Source organism: Heterodontus francisci, chromosome 19 (genome assembly GCF_036365525.1).
Source record: "Heterodontus francisci isolate sHetFra1 chromosome 19, sHetFra1.hap1, whole genome shotgun sequence".
NCBI lineage: Eukaryota > Metazoa > Chordata > Chondrichthyes > Heterodontiformes > Heterodontidae > Heterodontus > Heterodontus francisci.
In genome coordinates this window covers 76,887,179-76,913,044 of record NC_090389.1, presented here as the reverse complement: position 1 = coordinate 76,913,044, position 25,866 = coordinate 76,887,179, and the positions used below count along the sequence as shown (strand labels likewise).

Genomic DNA, 25,866 nt, shown 5'->3' with positions numbered 1-25,866 from the left:
CATGCCAAAGCTCAACACTGCAGAAAGCCTAGAGGAATATAGAAAATGAGGGGCAAAATTAAAAGGGAAATTAGGAAAGCAAAGAGAGGGCATGAAAAAAATATTGGCAAATAAAAAGCAAGGAAAAGCCGAAGATGTTTTATAAATACATAAAGAGGAAGAGGATAACTAAGAAAATAGTGTGGGCCAATTAGAGACCTAAAAGATAACTTGCGTTTGGAGGCAGAAGACGTGGGCATGCATTTTAACGAATATTTTCCATCTGTTTTCACTAAAGAAGTGGGACGAAGCAGACATTATAGTTAGGAGGAGTGTGAAATAATGGATATAATATTGAGAGAGAGGAAATATTAAGGTCTTTAGCATGCTTGAAAGTGGATAAATCACCAGGCCCAGATGAAACGTATACCAGGCTGCTAAGGGAAGCATGGGAAGAAAAGGCTGAAGCTCTGACCATCATTTTCCAATGCTCTCTAGCTACAATCGTGGTGCCAGAGGACAACTAATATTGTACTGCTGTTTAAAAAGGGAAGAAAGAATAGTTCAGTAAATACAGGCCAGTCAGCCTAACCTGATGGGCAAATTATTGGGGAAAAATTCTGAGACAGTATAAACCATCGTTTAGAAAGGCAAGGATTAATTAAGGACAGTGAGCATGGACTTGTTAAGTGAAAGCCATAATAAAAGCAAAATACTGCGGATGCTGGAAATCTGAAATAAAAACAAGAAATGCTGGAACCACTCAGCAGGTCTGGCAGCATCTGTGCTCACAGGTCGATGAGGGTTGATTTGATCTAGTGTACATAGTTTTTAAGCAAGGTTTTTGACAAGGTCCTACATGGTAAACTGGTCAGAAAATTAAAAGCTCATGGGATTCAAGGGAAAGTGGCAAGTTGGATTCAAAATTGGCTCAGTGGCAGGAAGCAAAGGGTTATGGTTGACGGGTGTTTGTATGACTGGAAGACTGTTTCCAGTGGGGTTCTGCTGATCTCAACACTGGATCCCTTGCTGTTCATAGTGTATATCAATTATTTAGACTTAAATGTAGAGGGTATGATTAATAAGTTTGCAGATGATACAAAAATTGGAACTGTGGTTGATAATGGGGGAAAAAGTTGTACACTGCAGGAAGATATCAATAGACTGGTCAGGTGGGCAGAAAATGGCAAATGGAATTCAATCCAGAGAAGTGAAGTAAAGTAATGCATCTGGGGAGGACAAACAAAGCAAGGGAATACTCTGAAGTATACAGGAACATGGGGGCTTTGGAGCGTATGTCCACAGATCCCTAAAGGTAACAGGACAGGTAGATAAGGCAGTTAAAAAGGCAGACAGGATACTTTCCTTTACTGGCCAAGGCCTAGAATATAAGAACTGGGAGATTATTCCGGAACTTGAGACCACAGCTAAAGTTACCGTGTATAGTCCTGGTACTGCAAGTAATCTGGAGATTATTACCTTTGAGGTTCTGCTTGCTAGTTTCTTTCCTAGCTCCCTAAACACTGCCTACAGGATGTCACCCTTCTTTCTACTTATGTCGTTGGTACCAACGTCAACCACAACCACTGGCTGTTCACCCTCTCCCCTCAGAGTGCTCTGCAGCCGCTCAGTGATATTATCGACCCTGCCACCAGGGAGGCAACATACCATCCTGGATTCACATCTGCGGTTGCAGAAATGCCTGCTTGCTTCCCTAACAATTGAATCTCCTATCACTATTGATTTCTCAATCTTCCTCTACCCTTCCCATACAGATGAGCCAGCCATGGTGCCGTGGACTTGGCTCTGGCTGCATTCCCCGAGGAACCATCATTCTTACCAGTACTCAGAAATGAATACTGGTTGGAGAGCGAGATACACTCAGGGGACTCCTGCACTACCTACCTGGTCCTCCTTGACTGCCTGGCAGTCACCCATTCCTTCAAGCTGTGGGGTGACCACATCTATAAATGTGCTATCCACGAAGCTCTCAAACTCACAGATGCACTTCAGTGACATCAGTTGCTGCTCAAGCTCCGAACCCTGGAGCTTGAGCTAGTGCAGCTGACAACACTTTCTGCGTGAGATTGTCCAGGACACGAGAAGCATCCTGAGGTTCCCGCATGGAGCAGCTTTCGCACTCCCATGAGTCCAAACTGCCCTGCCATATTTCTATTTAGTAGACTATTAAACTTACGACTTCAATAAAGACTCACCAGCTACTCACTAATCAGCTGCTTCTCCTCCTTCTGCGCTGTAAATTTATGTTTCTACATATTAAGTGTCAAATCGGCCCATTTGAAAATGCTCTTTGTAGATGCGGATTTGTCTGAACCACACAAATAAATTTTGGCCACTGCACATTCTTTTGAAGTTTCAACATTAATATTTGTTGAAAGTGATTATCCTACAGAACTGTCAAGAGTCCTATGAAATATTACTCACCATCTCCTCATCCTCAGCCAGGACCAAGTCATACGCACTAAGAGCTACACAGAAGATGATAGCAGTGACGCCCTCAAAGCAATGGATCCACTTCTTTCTCTCGGATCTCTGTCCGCCAACATCAAACATCCTGAAAAAAATAATAAAAACTGATACAACCCGACTTTCATTTTCAACATATTCCTTGACCAGTAACCAATTATTTTTGCTTTGTTTTTGCAAGGAATAGGTCTGTGTGATAGATATTCACTCCTGCAGATTGATAGTTTATCTTACGTAGCTTCACAGAATCACAGCTTATATTTAAATTAGTCAGGCTAGGGCACTGGGGTTTTAAAATTAAAATTGTTATCTCCGTTTCTGATCAGGTTTTTTTTGTCTTGGAGAATCTAAGAGGAAAATTTATTTATTTATTTTTTATTTCCAAAATATACTTTATTCCGAAAAATCTGTAAAAAAAATACATTTCCAAACAGTACCAAAAAATTCAAACATTGCAAGGGAGATCAGTTTCCTTCATTACATTCATGGAGTTGCCTCACAACCATTCCATTTCACATTTGACATGCCATATTCATTTTTACATTTTACAGCACACAGAATTTTCACGATACAGTTCGAGGGGTTTCCCATGGATCCAGCCCCTCAGTTCAGCTTGGTGGGGGGACCTTACACTGTGTTCTTTCCCCATTGAGCCTTTACTGTGGCTGCCCCAAGCTTTAGTGCGTCCCTCAGCACGTAGTCCTGGAACTTGGAATGTGCCAGTCTGCAACATTCGGTCGTGGACAACTCTTTGCGCTGGAAGACCAGCAAGTTTCGGGCAGATCAAAGGGCGTCTTTCACCGAATTGATAGTCCTCCAGCAGCAGTTGATGTTCGTCTCAGTGTGCGTCCCTGGGAACAGCCCGTACAGCACAGACTCATGTGTTACAGAGCTGCTTGGGTTGAACCTCGACAAAAACCACTGCATCTCTTTCCACACCTGCTTTGCAAAGACACACTCCAGGAGGAGGTGGGCGACCGTCTCTTCCCCACCACAGCCACCGCGGGGGCATTGCGCGGAGGGGGCGAGACTTCGGGCGTGCATGAAGGATCTGACGGGGAGGGCCCTTCTCACCACCAGCTAAGCTACATCTTGGCGCTTGTTTGCAAGTTCTGGTGATGAGGCATTCCGCCAAATGACTTTGGCGGTCTGCTCGGGGAATCATCCGACAGGATCCCCCATCTCCTTTTCCCGTAGGGCCTTGAGGACGCTCCGTGCAGACCACAGAAACTGATCCACAAAGGATAGGTGGTACGGCACAGTCCAACTGCATGAAGCGTTCCGCGGCAACGTGACCAGGCCCATCCTTCGCAACACGGGGGACAGATAGAACCTCAGCACGTAGTGACACTTGGAGTTTGCGTACTGGAGATCTACACACAGCTTGATGCAGCCGCACACAAAGGTGGTCATCAGGTTGAGGGCCACGTTGGGTACATTTTTCCTGCCCTTGTCCAGAGATTTGAACATCGTGTCCCTCCGGACCCGGTCCATTTTAGATCCCCAGATGAAGTGGAAAATGGCTCGGGTGACTGCCACAGCACAGGAGTGGGGTATGGGCCAGACCTGCGCTACGTACAGCAACGTGAGCGCCTCGCACCTGATGACCAGGTTCTTACCCACAATGGAGAGAGATCGCTGCCCCCACATGCCCAACATTTGCCATACCTTGGCTACTCGCCCTTTGGTGCACGCCCCGGCCCTTCCGAACCATATCCCCAGCACCTTCAGGTAGTCTGACCTGACGGTGAAGGGGACAAAGGATCGGGCAGCCCAGTTCCCAAAGAACATGGCCTCGCTCTTGCCGTGGTTAACTTTGGCTCCCGAGGCCAGTTCGAACTGGTCTCAGATGCTCATCAGTCTGCGCACGGACAGCGGATCCGAGCAGAAGACGGCGACATCATCCATGTATAGGAAGGTTTTCACCTGAGTGCCTCCGCTGCCTGGGATTGTCACCCCTCTTATGCTCGCATCCTTCCTAATGGACTCAGCAAAGGGTTCAATACAGCAAACAAACAAGACCGGGGAGAGAGGACAGCCCTGTCTGACTCCAGAATGGATCGGGAAAAAAAAATTATAATGCTGGCTGAAGTCCTTACGTCTTAAATTGTGAAAGTAAGTCTCTTCTGGCTGTGAAACTTTGGATGATCAGGTAGCTTCTGAACTGGTGCTAACCAAATTACAGATTCTCTCAGACATCGATTATTTTCTTTATAAGTTCCAGTCAGAGAGATATCAAAGAATGTGAGTTTACAGATGTAGAAATTATCTCCATTGGCTTAGCCACCCAAAATAACCTTTAGTGTATTAAAACAGGGCCAGTGGACACTGGGTCAGCAATAGCAAATCCTGGGTAATGCAAATACTGAGCATCAGTTCTCAACAAGGAATAAAAACATCTCCCATCAGGATCTTTAATCTGGCTTGTTTGATAGTTCTGTACACAAGGGCCCATCAAGCTGGGATAAATACTGCAGTCTTTCATCACATCATTGGTTCATTTGTCTCTATTTAATTTCACAACACAGCTGAGAGACAGAATCCCATGGAGCGAGAGTACCTAGGTTACATTTATTCAACAAAACATCCCAAGGCGCTTAACATTCATTTAAAGGATACTGAGAAAAGCACACAAAAAATGCCCAAATGCTTCATGTTAATTTAAGAGTGTTTCAGAAAGAAATAATACATTGCTTTCTTATTTCATTTTGTGTGCGTGCATATAAATTTGCAACTTACAATTAATTAATTTTTTTACAGGCACATATCATTCTGGTGCTTTAATCAAGAAAAGGTTAACTGTTAATTCTGTGACACAATAACGCATTTACTTCATGCAAGTGGTGCAGTTTGCTTGTAAGAGATGCAGACTTGCCTGTGAAATCTGCCTTATTGCATTGAGCATGAACAACATGAACTGGGAAACCCCCCACCACTCCCATCCATTACAACAGTCTGAATGCAGAACAAAAGTGGAAGTTATATCCTGGCTTCTGATAAGTGTCTCCAGAAGTTAGGCTGATTGGAAAGCCTTTGAGTGATTAAATCACAAGTAGGTTATGGTCAGTCTCACCAGCAGAGATACAGATCAGAATGCATGCGTCGTTTTGACCTTTTCTTAAACTATGACTTATAAGTTCTGTAATTTTTTTTCTTTTCCCAATTGTCTTCCCTTCTTCTCCAAGGGGAGAATTCTTGCCGGGGCATTATTTTAGCAACCCTCTGTTAGGATACTCAAATGGCCATTCATCATGCATGAACCAAGATACTAAGTGTCAGCTACCTTCCTGATTCTAGCTAGCGTTACAGCTCAGCCTGATGCTGCCCTCGGGCATGCTTGTGCACTTTCCAGATGCTTTACTGCATAGTGACCAAAAGCTGGAAACCCAAACTTGATCTTTTCCTTCATAGCACGGGGCATTGAGATAGAGTGCGGCACCATTACAGTCACCTTTGCACAGGTCAACTAACTCAGTAGACTACATATGGAATTTGGGAATGTCCTTGCATGGGTCATAAAATCATACATTACAGAAGGCCATTCAGCCCACTGTGCCTGAGCCAGCTCTTTGAATAAGCTACCACAAATCTGTGTCAGTATATTTTATCACTGCAAAAAAGTTACCTGCATGGGGCCATGCCATTTTTCCATAAGATTGAGACTACAATATACCAAGGTGGTTAGACACCACAGAGAGCAAACATCGGCCAAAGGGACTGCATCGCTGAGGCTGAGTCAGAGTTGAATTTTTCTTCTGCAATTGTCTGATTTTGATAAGGAAGAGTTACTGAATTAAACTAACACAAGCAAATAGTTGAAACTAGAAGTGTTCCATTTCTGCTTCCCATTGATGGGAAGTATCTGACTCTCGCTGCTAATGCAGCTAGTTTCCTACTGATCACCAAATACTGTTGGGATCAGATCAGCTGCTACTGTGAAAGACCAAATCAGGGACTGGTGCAACATGTAGCAGGTGATCATGCTCATTAATACAAATTGATAAGCATAAAGATACATATGCCCATACTTAATGATAAATTATTCACAAGAGCATTTAATCTTGTGAAACAAATTGTACCATTTCTCATTTGTACCAGCTGACCAGATTTTAACAATTATGGAACAAGATGTCACATGACCTGGATATTGAGTTTACGGGGATAAAAAAGGAGTGGGTGTAGCATTATTGGTTAAGGAATCAATAACAGCTGTGAGGAGGGATGATTTGCTAAATGAATCATCAAATGAGGCCATATGGGTTGAGCTCTCGGGAACAGTGGCATACTGGTATTGTCACTGGACTAGTAACCCAGAGACCCAGGTATTGCTCTGGGGACATGGGTTCGAATCCCACTACAGCAGAAGGTGGAATTTGAATTCAATTAATAAATCTGGAATTTAAAGCTAGTCTAATGATGGTCATGAAACCATCGCCAACTTTAAGGGCATTTAAGTGGTCATTGGATAGACATATGGATGAAAATGGAATAGTGTAGGTCAGATGGTTTCACAGGTCAGCGCAACATCGAGGGCCGAAGGGCCTGTACTGCGCTGTAATGTTCTAATTTCTAATATGACCCTTCTGGTTATGTGATGGGTAGCCCCAGTGCCAAGTTCAGATAGCAATAACAGTGAATATTGGAGGCAGCAACCAAGGAGCTCCACTGGACAATTCAAAATGGAGCTCTGAAACAGTAGAAAAAGAAAGGGAACTTTTGTATTAGAGACACAAGGTTCAGATGGTGAGATTGTTCCAAATTAGATGATACTGCCAACTACTCGAGCCTAACCCATGTACCTTAAGTTATCAAACCCAGCAAGTTATCTGTGCCAATCAGCTGTTACCCTGCTTCTGCACAATACTACTTTTACTACACTCAATTCACTTGGCTGCTAAAGTGTACAGAATAGGTGATATTTCATCAGAACATAAGTAGGAGTAGGCCATTCGACCCCTCAAACCTCTTCCACCATTCAATAAGATCATGGCTTATCTGCTCATAACCTCAACTCCATTTTCCTGTCTGCTCCCCAAACAAACAAATTAGCTGTTCAGTGCTTATTACAAATAAGAAACAACTAGCTGCGAAAGTCATAAACAATTTAGTCTCCGGGACCTGCTGACATTCATAAACCTTTGAAGTTTGTGCCTCGAAGTCTGTGATGTCATCAGAGCAGTTAAATTAAATTCCAGCCACAGCAACTATCAGCCTTCTATTGATCGGATCAAGGAGGCTACCTTTGAAGACCACACTGAAAATGACACGCTCAAAATGTACCTGAGCTGTCAATCTTTTCAACAAGATTATAACTAAAGCAGTGACCCAAAGGAGTTGCCAGCACTTAAGACAGGCCTCCACATTTATGCTAGAGTACAATGATGTTAAGCACCTCCACAATTTATGCCAATCAAAAGCTTCACAAATTAACTTGACCCATTTATGGAACTCCTACCCAGATAGTGTCTTCACCTTTAGGCCTGTCCCTTGTACACAGAATTTCAAATGTGGAGTTAACCATCACTTTTGGAACATACTTTAAGACATGGGAAATCTCAGTTTGTCCACTTACATTCCACTATAAGCGCCGTCTTTCTGTGCTTTCAGCAAGCACAAGCCTTAATCCATGCTGGCAGATCTACTGTGGACATAATCTTCTCCAGATGCCAGCTGCAAGAGAAGTGTAGGGAACAGAGTATACCCCTTTATCTTACTTTAGTAGATCTCACTAAGGTATTTGACACCGTCAGCAGAGCAGAGCTCTACAAGATTTTGGGAAAAATTGGCTGTCCAACGAAGCTCCTCAGTCTCATCCACTCCTTCCATGACAACATGCACTGCACAGTTTGATGGCTCCAATTCTGACAGCTTTGGAATGAAGAATGGAATGAAAGAGGGTTGTGTCCTCGCCCCCCCACTCTGAATGGCATCTTCTCCATGCTCCTGACTGTCACCTTCCCTGCAGATATGGAAGGAGTCTACTTGCACACTAGGACAGACAGCAAGCTCTACAATCTATAAAGGCTGAAAGCGAAGACAAAAACACTATGTCCTGATCAGGGAACTCCTATATGCTGATGATTCTAAGCTAGTCGCTCACATGGAAACTCAGCTACAAAGATTCATGAACTGTCGCTCCCATGCCTGTAACTTGTTCTCCTTGACTATAAGCATCAAAATAACCCTGGTCATGGGACAAGGTGTTGCATATCTGCCCCCATCATACTAAATAACACTCCATTGCATGTGGTTAGCAAATTCTGCTACCTTGGGTCCAATGTGACAGACAATCCCTTGATGCAGAGCTCGATATACACATTGGGAAAGCAACTACCACCCTTGGCCAACTTGCAAAACATGCATGGGATAACACCAAGCTGACCCTTAGGACCAAGCTGATGGTTTATAAACTCTGTGCTACCAGTAGCTTGCTGAATGACTGTGAAACATGGGCAACTTACAGCGACCAGGAAAAGAAGCTCAATATTTTCCACCTTTGCTGTCTGCAGCACATTATGGGTATATCCTGGCAGAAGAAAATCACAAATGTGGCAGTCCTCTCAAAGACAGAGCTCCCAAGTGTGTTGGCACTAATCAAACAGAGGCGGCTTTGGTGGATTGGACATGTCCGCAGGATAGAAGATGTTCGCATACCCAAGGACCTTCTGTATGATGAGGTAGCCGGGGCCAGACAACAAGTGGGGTGTCCAAGGCTTCACTTCAAGGACGTTTGCAAGCATGACATGAAGGCTTTAAATGTCGACTATCGCACTTGGGAGTAAGTAGCTGGCGAAAGAGGGAAATGGTTACCCATCCTGTGGACTGGTGTGCACTACCATGATGACCAATTGCAACAGGCGCCAACGTCAAAAACAACTCACAGCATAATATGCAGCACTTGTGGCAGAACCTGCCTCTCCAGGATTGTCCTTCACAGCCATCAAAAAAAGGTGCACTAAGAGAAGACACCCCACCTAAACAGATTGTCTGCTGCGTGTCCACCACCTTTCATAAATGGAAGGATGCCAACCAACCACTTACATTCCACTGTGTGCACCATCTTTGTGCTTTCAGCAACTACAAACCTTAATTTTTTTTTTTTAAACTTGAACTCTGAAATGTTTAAGCATTTGTGTACAAACTTGGATTCAATGAAAATTTGAGGGTAGGGTGCTTGTGGGAAATAAATTAGGTTTGCTGTCATTGCTGTGTGAATATTCAGGAACAATGCCCTTTTAATGCTGGAATTGGAAGGCACATTTATTTGCTCTTGGTCCTGGACTTCGGGCTGTCAAGAGAAATAAGGAGGTGGGGAAGGGTGGAGGTTTCTTCCTTATTTGAACTGGCACCCAATCTGGTTAAGGCCATTGCTCTTACCTGGCCTCAAGCAGACCACAATCACCAGAGACAACTTAGGAGACAATTATACATGGCACACTGTAAACAGTTAAGTTAGGCTGTTTGCAGCACTATATGAGCGGTCAATGTATTTAGGATATTCAATCTGCAACATCAATTCTACTGACATAGGGCAGCAGAGTATTCAAATTGTCAACATGGTGCCAACAAAGTGAAGAGAAACAAAAATCTGACAAATCTACGCTACTAATGTTAGAGTAAAGGGTAAGGAGGGGGAGGAATTTCTGAAATGTGTTCACGAGAACTTCCTTGATGAGTATGTTCGTGATCCAACTACGAAGGAGGCATTGCTTGATCTGGTGCAGTGACATGAGGTGGACCAAGTGTTGGTGGGGAAACACTTGGGTAACAGTGATCATTGTATTAAAAGCTTTAGAATAGTGATGGAGAAGCACAAGGAACAATCTAAAGTAGAACTTTTAAATTGGAAGATGACTAACTGCAATGGGATGAGCGGGGATCTAGCCGGGGTAAAATGAACCCAAAGACTGACAGGTAAAACTGTAATGTAACAATCAGTGATCTTTTAAGGAAGAGATGTTTTGGTGCATTCCAAAGGCGGCGAAAGGTAGCGGAACCAAAGACAGAGCTTCTTGGATGATGAGGGAGCTAGAGAATATGATGAAACAAAAAATGTCATGTATGATGCATGTCAGGCGAATTCTTCAAGTGAGAAGGGAACCGAAGAGGAAAGGATATGAGAATAGAATGGCAGTTAACATAAAAGGGAACCCAAAAAACCTGCAACTGGGAAGTAAATAGTAAGCAGGTATTAGGAGACAGGGTGAGGCCATTTCGGGACAAAGATGATATATGCTTGGAGGTGCAGGGCAAGGCTAGAATACTTGATGAGTATTTTGTATTGGTATTTACTAAGGAAGCGGATATTGATAAAATATTGGTAGAAGCGGAGGTGGTAGAGATAATGGATGGGGTGAAAATTGATTGGCAGGATGTACTGGAAAGACTGGCTATGCATAGAGTGGATAGGTCGCCTGGTCTGGATGGCTTGCATCCCAGGTTGCTGAAGAAAGTGGGAGTGGAAATAGTGGAAAGGCTTGTTATAATCTTCCAAATTGCCTGAGATATGGGTGAGGTGCCAAAGGATTGGAGCATGGCAAATGTGGCATCCTTATTCAAGAAAGGGCATAAGGACATTCCTAATAAATACAGGCCGGTCAGATTATCAGTGGTGGGTAAGGTTTTAGAAGCAATACTTAGGGGGATAAAAAATTAACGGGCACTTGGAGAGCTTTATGTTAATTAAGGTGAGCCAGCATTGATTTATAAAAGGAAGATTGTGCTTGACTAATTGAATTTTTTGATGAAATAACAGAGAAGGTTGATGAAGGGAATGCAATGAATGGTGTTTGTATGGATTTAAGGAAGTGTTTGACAAAAAGTCTGGTTAACAATATTGAGGCTCATGGAATAGGAGAGTCAGTGTCAGCTTGGATAAAAAACTGGCTTAAAGACGGAAAACAGCAAGCTGTGGTAAATGTTGATTTTCAGACTGGAGGCTGGTAGACAGTGATGTTCCCCAAGGGTCAGTGCTAGGACTTTGCAGCAGGGCAGATTCAGAGAATAGTTGGAAAAGCATATAGGATCCTAGGCTTCATAAATAGAGGTATTGAGTACAGAAGCAGGGATGTTATGCTGAACCTTTACAAAGCTCAGTTGCTGCCTGACCAGCTGACTATTCGCAGCATTTTCTGTTTTTATTTCAGATTTCCAGCATACACAGTATTTTGCTTTTGTGTTTATAAAGCTCTAGTTAGGCCACAACTAGAGTATTACATCCAGTTCTGGTCACCATTCTTTAGGAAGGATGTGAGGGTCCTTGAGAGTGTGCAGAGGAGAGTCACCAGAAAGGTTCCAAGGATGAGGGATTTTAGCTACAAGATTAGGGTTGGAGAAGCTGGGATTGTTCTTCTTGGAGCAAAGGAGATTGAGGGGTCATTTGCTGGAGTGGTACAAGATTATGACAGGTTTAGATAAGGTAAACAAAGAAATGCAGTTCCCATTTGCTAATGGCACAAGGCCTAGGGGACACAGATTTAAGGTTTTGGGCAAGAGATGCAAGGGGAATGTGAGGACTAACATTTTTTGGGCAGCAAGTGGCAACGACCTGGAACTCGCTGCCTACGAGGGTGTGGAAGCAGAGACAATGAATGATTTCAAAAGAAAACTGAATGGCACTTGTCCCCTGCCCTAGCCCTGAACTCACTGTTCTTTAGTTTCTCTCCTCTCGCCCCTTATGCTGTGCTCATCTGGTCCATGAGGCTCAACTCCTGCTCACTCGACCTTATTCTCATTAAATTGCTAATCACCAAACTTCCCTTGATGGTCCACATTAGCTGATATTGTTAACGGTTCTCTCCAAGGCACTGTCACTGTCCCCTTCAAATTTGCAGTCATCACCCCTCCTCAAAAAAACCAACCCTTGACCTCAACATTCTTGAAATTTCCACCCCATTGCCAGCCTCCCTTTCCTCTTCAATGTCCTTCAACATTGTGTTGCCTCCCAAATCCATGCCCATCTTTCCCTCTAATTAGGTTTCCATCCCTGCCATAGAACCAAAACAGCTCTCAGTCACAAATGACATCCTATGTGACTATAACAAAGCTAAATGTTCACTCGTTGTCCTACCTGCAGGCTGTGACACATTTGGCCACTCCCTCCTCCTCCCATGCTGCTCCAGTGTTGTCCAGCTGGGTAGGACTGCTCTCACCTGGTTTCAATCTCATCTATCGAAGCGTAGCTGGACTATCACCAACAATGGCTTCTCTTCCTGCTCTGGCACTGTTACCTCTGGTGCCCCCAAGAATCTATCCTTGGCCTTCCTTTTCTCATTTACATGCTGCCCCTTGGCACTATCATCGGAAACCACGTCAGTTTTCATGTACTTGGACGACACCCAGCTCTACTTCACAACTTCTCTTGACTCTTCCACTGTCACTAAATTAGCAGACTGTTTGTCCAACATCCAGTACTGGATGAGCAGAAATTTCCACCACTTAAATATTGGGAAAACCAAAGCTATTGTTTTTGGTCCCTGCTCCAAACTCCATTCCCCAATTAGCGACTTCATCCCAGGCAACCGTCTGAAGCTGAATCAGTCTGCTCTTAACTTTGGTGTCATTTTTAAAAATTCGTTCATAGGATGTGGGCGTCGCTGGCTAGGACAGCACTTATTACCCATCCCTAATTGCCCTCGAGAAGGTGGTGGTGCCTTCTTGAACCGCTGCAATCCATATGGGGTGGGTACACCCAGAGTGCTATTTGACCCCAAGAGGAGCTTCCGATCACATATCCTAGCCACCGCTTAGACCACCTATTTCCACCTCCGTAACACTGCCAGACGACTCCTCTGCCTCAGCTCATCTGCTGCTGAAACACTCATCCATGCCTTTGTTACCTCTAGACTTAAGTATTCCAATGCACTTGGCCTCCCACATTGTGCCCTCCATAAACCTGAAGTCATCCAAAGTACTGCTGCCTGTGTCCTTACTCGTACCATGTCTGTTCACCCACCTGCACTGGTTACTGGTTAAAGAACACCTTGATTTTAAAATGCTCATCCTTGTTTTCAAATCCCTCTATGGGCTCAACGCTCCCCATCTCCATAATCTCCTCCAACCCCACAAAGCTCAAAATATCTGCGCTTCTAATTCTGACCTTGAGCATCCCAGATTTTAATTACGCCACATTGGCGGCTGTGTCTTCAGATACCTTGGCCCCAAGCTCTGGAATTCTCACCGCCTCTCTATCCTCCTTTAAGACGCTCCTTAAAACCTACGTCTTTGACCAAGTCTCAATTCAGGAATCTTTATTCCTCCTTAACACTACCTGTATTGTTCGAGCCAAAATCATACTTCAGGTAAGCTTTGAGCATTTGCCATGGAGAACAACATAAGCTGAAGAAAGGGGTGGACTGAGAATGTGGGATAGAGAGAAATCCTGGGACAGCTTGCCCTTCTGGATAAATGAAACAAAGTGCAATTCAGAATAACCACAATCCAGCACAAAAGTAATATTTAAGAGTTAAGAATTTGAAATGCCGAGTGGGGCATGTGGATTTAGCCACTGGTACAGATTAACTTCCACAGAAATGGAGAGAGAATACCTTTCTTCTCGCACACTTTTAAAGTTTTTAGTTATGTTAGAGTTTAGTTATGCTCTATCTAACCTATGCTTGATCAGATCTACACATGTGCTCAAACTGTGCAGTAATTAAATGGGTCCATTCCCAGTGCTGACACTCCACCTTGGCAAGGAATAAATGCAGATAAAACTTGAATCACAATATTAATGACAATCACCTTTTTACCTTTTTCGGTATTCTATTCTTTTTCAACTGTGCTGCCCCTCAGTTGCACCAGAAAAGACATACTACTTCTCCTTTTGCCCCCTTTAATCCCCCCACCCCCCCCCAACTAAAAACAGCACAGCCCATACAGCTAGAGGTCAATGAAGCTGACCTCCAGATAAAACAGCTTTGATCTAGTGGAATATTTTATTGACTGCAGCAAGTTCAGTCTGAGGGAAGCAGTTCTGTGCCTCGTGGCAGGCTGCTGTCTTTCTTCTGCCCCTCTCCCCTACTGAGTTCCTCAATCTCAAATTCCAAGAACCTCGTGGTGGGGTGAACAATGGAGACCAGCCATCTGACAAGTACAATAACAATCAAGTTACTGAAAATGATCTTGCATGCCATACTCTGGCAGCAGGCCACTATTGTATATTAGGACTCAAGTGGACAGCTATCAGATCCATTCCCTAGGAAGATTAAAAAGAACCTGCACCTACCTAAATTGTTCTTTAATCCCAAATGGTACAAAGCAGGTGTCCACCTTCCCATACATTTATCAGTGTATGTCAGCTGCTGTTCTTCAGCATGCTTCGTAATTTTAAAACTGCAGATAGACACAACCTGGGAATATCTGTGGAAAGACTCTGCTCCCTGTGGCACCCCTCCCATCAGTGGTATCACAAATCTGGATAACAAGCTGTGGTTCAAATTTTCACTCCTCCAAAACTGCCTTGTGCTTCAGTTGCTGGTTAAAGGCAAAGCATCAAGGAGCAACCGAGATCTTGACAAGCATACAGCGACCTCCCTTTACTACAGTTATGATAGAATAATTTGATGAGTAACACTCCCTTCGAACATTCTTAACTGTGAAAATTAAATTAATGTCTATGAATTATTGCTTCTTTCCAAACTAAACCGGACCCTCTTTCTATTACCAGCCTTTGAATTTAGAAAAACAGTGTTAAGATAAATAGCACAGGACACAGGAAAGGGTTCAAACTGGCCATGAAGTTGGTCCTATTATTTCTCATGTGATCATTTATTTTTTAATTCTTTGCCCCAGTGCAGACCCAAGCATCATTTACTTGATGTTCTGTCTTTGACTGAAATCCATTCGGACGGGTGTTGCAGAAGCATGAGATTTCAGTCGCGCCAGGAGAGCTGAGTTTTAAAGATGTGACCTTTCTACACAGTTGAGAAGTCTCCTGCAGCTAACACACAGAACCCTTGTGGACCAGTAATAGCACTAACATTTCCTCTGGAATTAGTTAAAGAGCATGTGGCACCATACTTTATGTAGCAAAATTAATTTTCAGACATGTCGGCTATAGCTCAAGTTCCCTTCATTCAAAAATGCTGGTTTATTTTTAACCTTCTGAACACCAGTTACTGGAGTACACAGAATAATCAATATTGGAAATGAATATGAAGCTTCAATCTAAATCTTCAGATGTTCTTTATAGGGAAATCTGGAAGTGATTTGGAGGCTACAGTCTGGGTTCAGGTGGTTCAGATGCAGAATGATGCATACCTAGGATCATAAATAAAAGATGTAGAGCAACTCTTCAAATTAACCTTGCATTGATAGTTCCGATGAAAGGTCACAGAACGGAAACGATGACTCTGTTTCTCTCTCTGGAGCTCCTGCCTGACCTGCTGAGTAGTTCTAGCATTTTCTGTTTTATTTCAGATGAGGTACCAGTTCTGAGATTGTGATTTCCAGCATCTGCAGCATTTTGCTATTGTAAAATCTATGTTTTGTTATCACTACTTTTTAATTATCCTTTTACTGTTTAATAAAAGCATTTGATAGTTAAATCCTAACTCATCATCTAGTGTTGTGTAATTTCGCCACCTCATGAAGTCACTGAAGATTACACAAAGGCACAGGATAAAACCAGTAAAGTGAAGTAAAGGCAACTCAATCCCCGGGCATGCTACTAATTTACACAGATGAGTAAAAGTGCTTCCTAGAACACAGAGAGTGAAGACTCACCCGACAGAGTTAGGTCTGAGAGCATGAACCAAAAAAAAAAACTAGAGTTTAAAAATAAAAGCGAAACATTTGTAAGATGATTGGCAAAAGAACCAGAGGCAATGTAAGAAAAACCTTTTTTTTTTTAAATAAACAGAACACGTGGTTAGGATTGGGAATGCATTGCCTGATAGGGTGGTAGAAACAGATTCAATAGAAGCTTTCAAAAGGGAACTGGATAACTACCTGAAGAAAAAAAATTGCAGGGAACATGGGCAATGAGCTGGGAATGGGACTAACTGAATTGCTCTTCAAAGAGCTGGCGCAGACTGGATGGGCCAAGTGGCTTCCTTTTGTGCTGTACTATTCTATGACTAACATAAAATCACAATATAGCACCATACCATCAGGCCAGTCAGCAAGTTTCCACCATCCAGCAGAATACTGGATTTCTTAACGGTGACCATAGTTTACAGTGCAAGTTCTGTACAATGCTGGCACTTGACACAATTGCAAGCTAAAGGAAACAGTGAAACTGTAGTCAGAAAGCTTCTGCCGTTCAGTTCCTTTACAGAATAAGTGTTGAGTATTTAGCCGTGAGATTAGTTTGGGATTAGAGTCTGAAGCAGCTGCCAAGTATTTGCTGCAAAACACTTCTTTCCACTCCAACACTGCAAAGACAAAATTCGATAAAAGGTACTTGACTTTGAAGTCAACCTTCACTTAAGGCACACAGGTAATTTAAAGCACTAGTCTCTACACCACTATGGGGTATGCTTATTCCAAATGGTAACAATTCATGTTGTAACTACAGTATGTTTATTCCATAGGGTAAAAGTTATCTATTGCATAACTACTGTATATGAAGTACATTTATTCAACTGTTTGAAAACGTTACCCATTGTGCAGTTCAGTGCACTTATTCAGCATGGAAAAGGTTAATGCAAATTTAACAAAAAACAAATCCAACAATTTAAAATCCAACACCATTAAAACTAAAAATGTTATGAAAACTTAATTTTGATTGGCATCACAAAATTGTTTAAAAATATATTTATCTATCTTCTTTGGCCTCCTTGAGTCGAGAGACAATGGGTAAGCACCTGGAAGTGGTCAGTGGTTTGTGGAGCAGTGCCTGGAGTGGCTATAAAGGCCAATATTAGAGTGACAGACTCTTCCACAGGTGCTGCAGAAAAAATTGTTTGTCAGGGCTGTTACACAGTTGGCTCTCCCCTTGCACTTCTGTCTTTTTTCCTGCCAACTGCTAAGTCTCTGACTCACCACACTTTAGCCCCGCCTTTATGGCTGTCCCTCAGCTTTGATTTTTGATCTCAAGTGCTGGAGTGGGAATTAAACCCACAATCTTCTGACTCGGAGCTGAGAGTGCCATCAACTGAGCCACAACTGACACCTAAATCAGCCGTTGATTTGTGTTCTTTTTTAATGACAAAGCTGTGGTTTGCGGGAGATAGCCATCCTATACATGAATATATATGTTCTCTCCTTAGAAACCTATTAATTTTAATAACAGCTGCAAAAAAGTATCTGAAACACCTCAGGCAGTGCTATCAGATCATAAGCTTCTCAGATTTTCCTATGTATGCTTGGGAACAAAGCACACCAAAAATGCAAAGACCATGAAATAGTTAAATTATTTTGACTCAAGACTGCATTCTAACGTTTATCCATTGCTGCTCCTGGCTATCAGTCTGCACACTTCCTCTTTCAGCTAGCTCTGGCGATCGCTGGCAACTGACTCCCACGACTTGTGATCAATGTCACAGGACTTCATGTCGCGTTTGCAGACGTCTTTAAAGCGGAGACATGGACGGCCGGTGGGTCTGATACCAGTGGCGAGCTCGCTGTACAATGTGTCTTTGGGGATCCTGCCATCTTCCATGCGGCTCACATGGCCAAGCCATCTCAAGCGCCGCTGACTCAGTAGGGTGTATAAGCTGGGGGTGTTGGCCGCCTTGAGGACTTCTGTGTTGGAGATATGGTCCTGCCACCTGATGTCAAGTATTCTCCGGAGGCAGCGAAGATGGAATGAATGGAGATGCCGCTCTTCGCTGATAGACGTTGTCCAGGCCTCGCTGCCATAGAGCAATGTACTGAGGACACAGGCTTGATACACTCGGACTTTTGTGTTCCGTGTCAGTGCGCCATTTTCCCGCACTCTCTTGGCCAGTCTGGACATAGCAGTGGAAGCCTTTCCCATGCGCTTGTTGATTTCTGCATCGAGAGACAGGTTACTGGTGATAGTTGAGCCTAGGTCGGTGAACTCTTGAATCACTTCCAGAGCGTGGTCGCCGATATTGATAGATGGAGCATTTCGGACGTCCTGTCCCATGATGTTAGTTTTCTTGAGGCTGATGGTTAGGCCAAATTTGTTGCAGGCAGCCGCAAACCTATTGATGAGACTCTGCAGACACTCTTCAGTGTGAGATGTTAAAGCAGCATCATCAGCAAAGAGGAGCTCCCTGATGAGGACTTTCCGTACTTGGGACTTCACTCTTAGACGGGCAAGGTTGAACAACCTGTCCCCTGATCTTGTGTGGAGGAAAATTCCTTCTTCTGAAGACTTGAACGCATGTGAGAGCAGCAGGGAGAAGAAAATCCCAAACAGTGTGGGTGCGAGAACACAGCACTGTTTCACGCCACTCAGGATAGGAAAGGGGTCTGATGAGGTGCCGCTATGCTGAATTGTGCCTTTCATATTGTCATGGAATGAGGTGATGATACTTAGTAGCTTTGGTGGACATCCAATCTTTTCTAGTAGTCTGAAGAGACCACGTCTGCTGACGAGGTCAAAGGCTTTGGTGAGATCAATGAAAGCAACGTAGAGGGGCATCTATTGTTCACAGCATTTCTCCTGTATCTGACGAAGGGAGAACAGCATGTCAACGGTCGATCTCTCTGCACGAAAGCCACACTGTGCCTCAGGGTAGATGCGCTCGGCCAGCTTCTGGAGTCTGTTTAAAGCGACTCGAGCAAAGACTTTCCCCACTATGCTGAGCAGGGAGATTCCACAGTAGTTGTTGCAGTCACCGCGGTCACCTTTGTTTTTATAGAGGGTGATGATATTGGCATCGCGCATGTTTAACTATATTATATTTAACTATAGAAGGATTAAAATGATTCATTAAGAGCAGCTGCATAATGGTTACTATTCATTCATGTAGGGCACTTACTGCTGTTGAACTACAGCAGCAGACTGCGCAGCGGCAGTGAGACGCCATACCAGTCACACATTCTTAGTTTAAAAGTTGAGATTTCTTAGTAAAAGCCCGTTTCAAAATACGGAGATAAAAGGGCACAGGTGTGCACAGCTCTACATAATCACTACTGCAAGAGGAAAGTTGTGAATGTAATGTGTTGGGTTCTGCAACCAATGTTGTTAGGGAGAGAGAAAAAAAAATCTTTGAACAAAATAAGGTTAAAAATCAAGCAAGCTCTCTCTTCCTTTTATTACTGTATCCGGAACTTCCCTTTCCTTCTGGAAACATAGAAAATAGGTGGAGTAGGCCATTCGGCCCTGCTCCACCATTCATTATGATCATGGCTGATCATCCAACTCAGAAACCTGTTCCCACTTTTGCCCCATATCCTTTGATCCCTTTAAACCCAAGAGCTATATCTAACTCCTTCTTGAAAACATACAATGTTTTGGCCTCAACTGCTTTCTGTGGTAGCGAATTCCGCAGGTTCACCACTCTCAGGGTGAAGAAATTTCTCATCTCAGTCCTGAAAGGTTTACCCCGTATCCTTAGACTATGACCCCTGGTTCTGGACTCCCCCACCATCGAGAACATCCTTCCTGCATCTACCCTGTCAAGTCCTGTTAGAATTTTATAGGTACATATGAGATCCCCCCTCACTCTTCCGAACTCCAGTGAATATAATCCTAACCGACTCACTCTCTCCTCATACATCAGTCCCGCCATCCCAGGAATCAGTCTGGTAAACCTTCGCTGCACTCCCTCTATAGCAAGAACATCCTTCCTCAGATAAGACGACCAAAACTGCACACAATATTCCAGGTGTGGTCTCAACAAGGCCCTGTATAATTGCAGCAAGACATCCATGCTCCTGTACTCAAATCCTCTCGCTACGAAGGCCAACATACCGTTTGCCTTTTTTACCACCTGTTGGACCTGCATGCTTACCTTCAGCGACTGGTGTACGAGAACACACAGGTCTCATTGCATATTCCCCTCTGTTTATAGCCGTTCAGATAATAAGCTGCCTTCCTGTTTTTGCTACTAAAGTGGATAACCTCACATTTATCCACATTATACTGCATCTGCCATGCATTTGCCCACTCACTCAACTTGTCCAAATCACCCTGAAGCCTCTCTGCATCCTCCTCTCACAACTCACCCCCCACCCAGTTTTGTGCCATCTGCTAATTTGGAGATATTAGACTTAGATTTGGAAATATTACATTTAGATTTGGAGATATTAGATTTAGAAGATAGTGATGCACAGTTCCATGAACACTGGTTGCTCTCAGATATAGAATCATAGAATTTTACAGCACAGAAACAGACCCCTCGGCCCAACGCACCTGCGCCGACCATCAAGCACCTATCCTAACTAATCCCATTTCCCCACACTTGGCCCATTGCCTTGTATGTTATGGTGTTTCATGTGCTCACCTAAATATTTCTTGAATGTCGTGAGTGTTCCCGCCTCTACCACCCCTTCAGGCAGTGTATTCCAGATTCCAACCACCCTCTGGGTGAAAGAATTCCTCCACAACATCCCTCTAAACCTCCTACTCCTTACCTTAAATCTATGTCCCCTAGTTATTGACTTGTCCGCTAACGGAAAAAGTTTCTTCCTATCTATCCTATCAATGCCCCTCAAAATTTTGTATACCTCAATCAGGTCCCCCCTCAGCCTTCTCCGCTCCAAGGAAAACAACCCCAGCCTATCTAGTCTGTCTTCATAACTGAAATGCTCCAGCCCAGGCAACATCCTGGTGAATCTCCTCTGCGCCCTCTCCATTGTAATCACATTCTTCCTATAGTGTGCCGACCAAGAGCTTTTCTTTATATATTTATATAGACAATGAGTATCAGCAGTTTATTTTATCATAGTTATACTCACTGTGAGGTTCCCTATGTCCTTACCAAATGTGCGCACACAAGTACTTTCTAGCAGGATTTACTGGACATGACTGGGAATTCTGCCCAATTTCTCCTTCCCTTTCATTGATGCCAAAAAGACTGCTCCCACTGCAACAAATTAACTCAGCACCAACTAAGGATTGAATCTGGGACCTACCTAGCCTATATTGTTGCCACATCACGCTGGACAATAAATTCATTCACCGAGCTAAGTAACTCATAAGGTGCCCATATCTTTAATTCCTCTGTTTATTGCCATTCTGGCACCTCCATGCTCATTGCTCTCGTGACCCTACTGTAATCAATTTCAACTTTCAAGTTAGTCATAGGTCAGTATGCATGCCTGCTGTCAGAAAATTTTACAATCTCCACACAGCATTGATGCCTACTTAACACCAATTGTTCCGTGGTCATGGTAACGCTCCTCAGTAAATAGCACAAAAGCTCTGTCAAATGCGAGTGCCACTGATTAGCCAGATCTCTGGAAAGTTATTGCAGTAAATTTCTGCTTAAATTTTTAAGCTTTTACTGAAAATTCAAAGGTAATTATTGACTCTTCCAGCAGACATGGTATGAATGTTCAGAGTATCCTAGATTTGCTACAGTAAATAAAGCTGCCAAAAAACAGGAAAAACAGCACATTTGGTTGGAAAAACACATACTGTATAAATATCAGCATTAAGTTAAAACAATGAAGAGTATGGCATGAGATGAGGGTTGTACAAATAGCTAATCTTGGTCCAAATTCAGTTCTTCAAAGATTTCAGTCAGTCTGATTTGTACACACCATTGATTGGCTTAATTTCACATTTTCCATGTGCTTGCACATTTCATTTACTTTACAGTCTCAAGCATCAGGAAACATTACGAAATGTTAAGTTATTTTCACCACTAAATTGAGTACTGTGTTATGTTTCACAAATTTTTTCACCGGTGGAGCAAATGTTAACAGTTGTGGCCCTCAAAGACTCTTTGCAGAGTGGGCCTGTTGCCACCTGTCCTTAAGTACCAGTCACATACTCTATCGTTTTCAGGCCTGCTCAGTTCTGGTGAAGATTTCGTTCTGGTATTGGACTGGTTGCAGGGAAGTTGAAACAGCAACATCTCCCAGTAGCATTCCCCAAATCTGCTTTTTTTCCCCCAGACAGAATGGAGCAGAGTTCTATAATGGATATGTGGCAAGGGGCCTAAAAGGAAGGTTTAGGAACACATTAATTGGACAGGAGAAGGAAGCAACTCATGCATCATGAAAGTGCCTCAAGCACTGTCGGTGCTTGGAACAACGAGGCACTGTTGATGCTTGGGCTAAGTCCAACCTGTGCAGGGCAACAACCTACAAAGCCAGTAGCATACTGAACTTCTTGGCTAATGCAGTAAAAATATAAGTCAGGTGGGGTAATGATCAGAGTTCAGGGGAATCATGCAGCGCAGCGGGCCATTTAGCCCAATTTGCCCATGCTAGCTCTTTGAAAAAGCTATCCAATTACTCCCCTTCTCTTTGCTCATAGCCCTACAAATTTATCCTTTTCAAGTATATATCCATTCCTTTCTAAAAGTTGCTACATTACAACAGTGACTATATTTCAAAAAGTTTCTCGTTGGCTGTAAAGTGATTTGGAACATCCTAAGGTTGTGAAAGGTGATATATAAATGCAAGTTCTTTCTTTTCTTTCTTCACTGAACATACTTCAACAAACACTTTAAGGCAGTGCATAACTCACTGCCTAAAAAAAAAGTCTCATTTCCACCCTGCAATTTTTGCCAAATACAGTTCAGTGCTTTCATCAGATTGCACTTTAAATAGTGTCCAGTCCCCATCACAGAAAAAAAGATACACACATTGAGCCCTGGAAGCAGTGCAAAGAGCCACAAGGTGGATCGGAAACATCTGCAGGATGGAAGATGGTCGCATACCCAAGGACCTGCTGTATGGCGAAGTAGCAGGGGCCTGATGACCAGTGGGGCACCCAAAGCTCCACTTCAAGGATTCTTGCAAGCATGACATGAAGGCTCTAAATGTTGACGATCACACTTGGGAGTCACTAGCTGGCAAAAGAGGGAAACAGTAACACATCCTGTAGATTGGCAGGCACTACCATGATGACCAGTGGCTACAACAGCTTGACAATAGGTGCCATTGCTGAAAACAACTCACAGCGTCATTTGGCAGCTTCACATGTAGCACTTGTGACAGAACCTGCCTCTCAGGAATTGTCCTTCACAGCCATCAGCAAAGATGCACCAAGAGAAGATACTCCACCTAAATGGATTGTTTGCTGCGTGTCCATCATCTTTCATAGATGGAAGGATGCCAACCAGGTTTGAGTTATGAAGAAAGAGTGGAGAAACTTGGGCTTTTCAGCATAAGGTGACTTTACAGAGGTATACAAGATAGTTGAGTATATTCAAAGTTAAAAGCAAAATACTGCAGATGCTGGAAATCTGCAATGTAAACAGATATGCTGGAAATATTCAACAGGTCTGGCAGCATCTGTGGAGAAAGAAGCAGAGTTAACGTTTCAGGTCTGTGACCTTTCATCAGAATGTTCTGATGAAAGGTCACAGACCTGAAACGTTAACCCTGCTTCGCTCTCCACAGATGCTGCCAGACCTGCTGAGTATTTTCAGCATTTGTTTTAATATTAAAAGTTAACCTGGAATATTATTTTACATTAAACTGCGGGAGTGTAAGTACTGAGGATACTTTCAGGACAGACATCAGGAAATTCTTCTTCACACAAATTGCTCGACTTGTGGAATAAATTTACAAATAAATTAAGTAGTGGAGGCTAAAACCCTAGAGTTACTAAGAAATAACTGGACGCTACAATGAGGGGTAAGAGACATTAAGATAACACTAGATGGATGAATCAAATGGCCTTCCTCATCTATAATTATCTTGTAGTCCAGGTACCTCCTGAGGCTCTTTCCCCTCTTCTGAAAGTGGAAGGTTATGGTGGTATTTATTTGTACAGGAAGCAACACTGCAGTGGCATCCCTTCATGGGTGAAACTGTATAGCCAGTGACCTCAATTACTGTACAACAGACCAGTCATCAGTTTAAGGACTAATTAGGATGTAACTTTTTTCATTTACACAATTAGAATTGTCTCAGTATAACCTCAACACAAAACATTGACTTCAATTCATCAAATCCAACCTTGGTATAATAGTTTATCATTGGCTCTTCCAAGTAGAGGATGTTGAAATCCAGTGGTTTTAATTGTAAATGCTAAAATATCACTCATTCTATGGAATGGCAAATATTTTCTGGAGACTTTAGTGCATATTAACTATGCTCTATGCCTGACAACTCAAAGCTTGTTTTTTGCAGAAAAAATCTGGATGATCCAATTATTTGATAAGTAATTTAAGAGTTAATATTCCAATTCCATCGTAAGCATTCACAAGATTTTGCATTACTTAGGCTTCACTACAGTTGTATCAAGGTCAAGTTAAGTATTGTAATAAACTCAGCTAAGTGTGTTGATACAATGAGGTTGGGGAGTGTGGATATTGGGTTTCGGTGACTTTCACAAATTGCTTCAACTTGGCCTTTTGTGTTAAGTCTCAATCTATTCTAAGGCAAGTGTTGCTCTATCACATTCTGTTTTTTTAAAATTAGGTTATCAAAAAACAATGGGAGATGAAGGGAACAAATTGTCTTCTTGTGCACCCCTCACTTTCAATGTAAGGAAATCTGTTCTGTGGGGTGCGTAGCATTACAAATACAATATCAAACATTTGGGAACAGATCCAGTTTCTCCCTTCTTCAAACAAATTTCACCCTCATGATCATCTTCCCAAGTTATTGTCTCATATTATTCAAGTCCAATCCAATCTGGCAAGAGTGTGGGTAAAGTACCTACTTCCCAACCATCTGGCAATGCAGCTGCTATTGTGTGCATGACTGAGAGCCAGTAATCCTAGCCTCTTCTTCCTCTTCACCCTCAATCTGTGGGGAACCCCCTGGTTTCCACATGACATCACCATGTAGTCATGCAGCCAAGATTAGCAACTTGCTAACTGCCGGAGGGAGGCATAAACTTGAATCTCATCCCTCGTAGCACTACGTGTCATGGTCATTACACTGCTCTCAACCACTATAAAGAATTTGGATTCCCTTGACTAACCTTCTGCTGTTTGTATTTTGGAAAGTTGTTTGAACACTACACACTATTGCTGTGATCGGGGTACTTGCAGGGACAAGTTGAATTGCGAAGACCACCAATGTGAAGCAGTGGATAGGCATCAATTCATTAGCCCAAGGTGTTTCAGCAGCCTACGCATTGCAGCCAGTAACCCAGTTCCCTCACAAAGGCCAGAATAATTCCTCCAAGCCACTTTCTCCAACATCAGCACTCAGACAAAAAAATTCCATTAAAACTCAGTAAAGGAAAGCTACAAGGAAGTTAATCAGAATTCCTGGCAAGCATCTGAATTGTTGAAGGGGATCCTGCTGGTGAGACACCCTGCAGTCCATTATACTTTCCCTCCCCATATACACAAATGACAATGAAATGTTACACAATGAACATAATCTGCTGTTACTTATTTTGCTTCC

The 25,866-nt window shown here is 43.0% G+C and overlaps 1 protein-coding gene across 1 annotated transcript in view; it reads right to left on the bottom strand.

Annotated features, from left to right (window-relative positions):
- The window catches only part of gnai2a (guanine nucleotide binding protein (G protein), alpha inhibiting activity polypeptide 2a), a 262,645-nt gene that overhangs the window by 26,252 nt on the left and 210,527 nt on the right, over nt 1-25,866 (bottom strand). Inside the window, exon 6 of the mRNA XM_068052038.1 lies at nt 2,425-2,554. Coding sequence (XP_067908139.1) covers nt 2,425-2,554 — 130 coding nt within the window. The remainder of the gene's footprint in view (nt 1-2,424; nt 2,555-25,866) is intronic.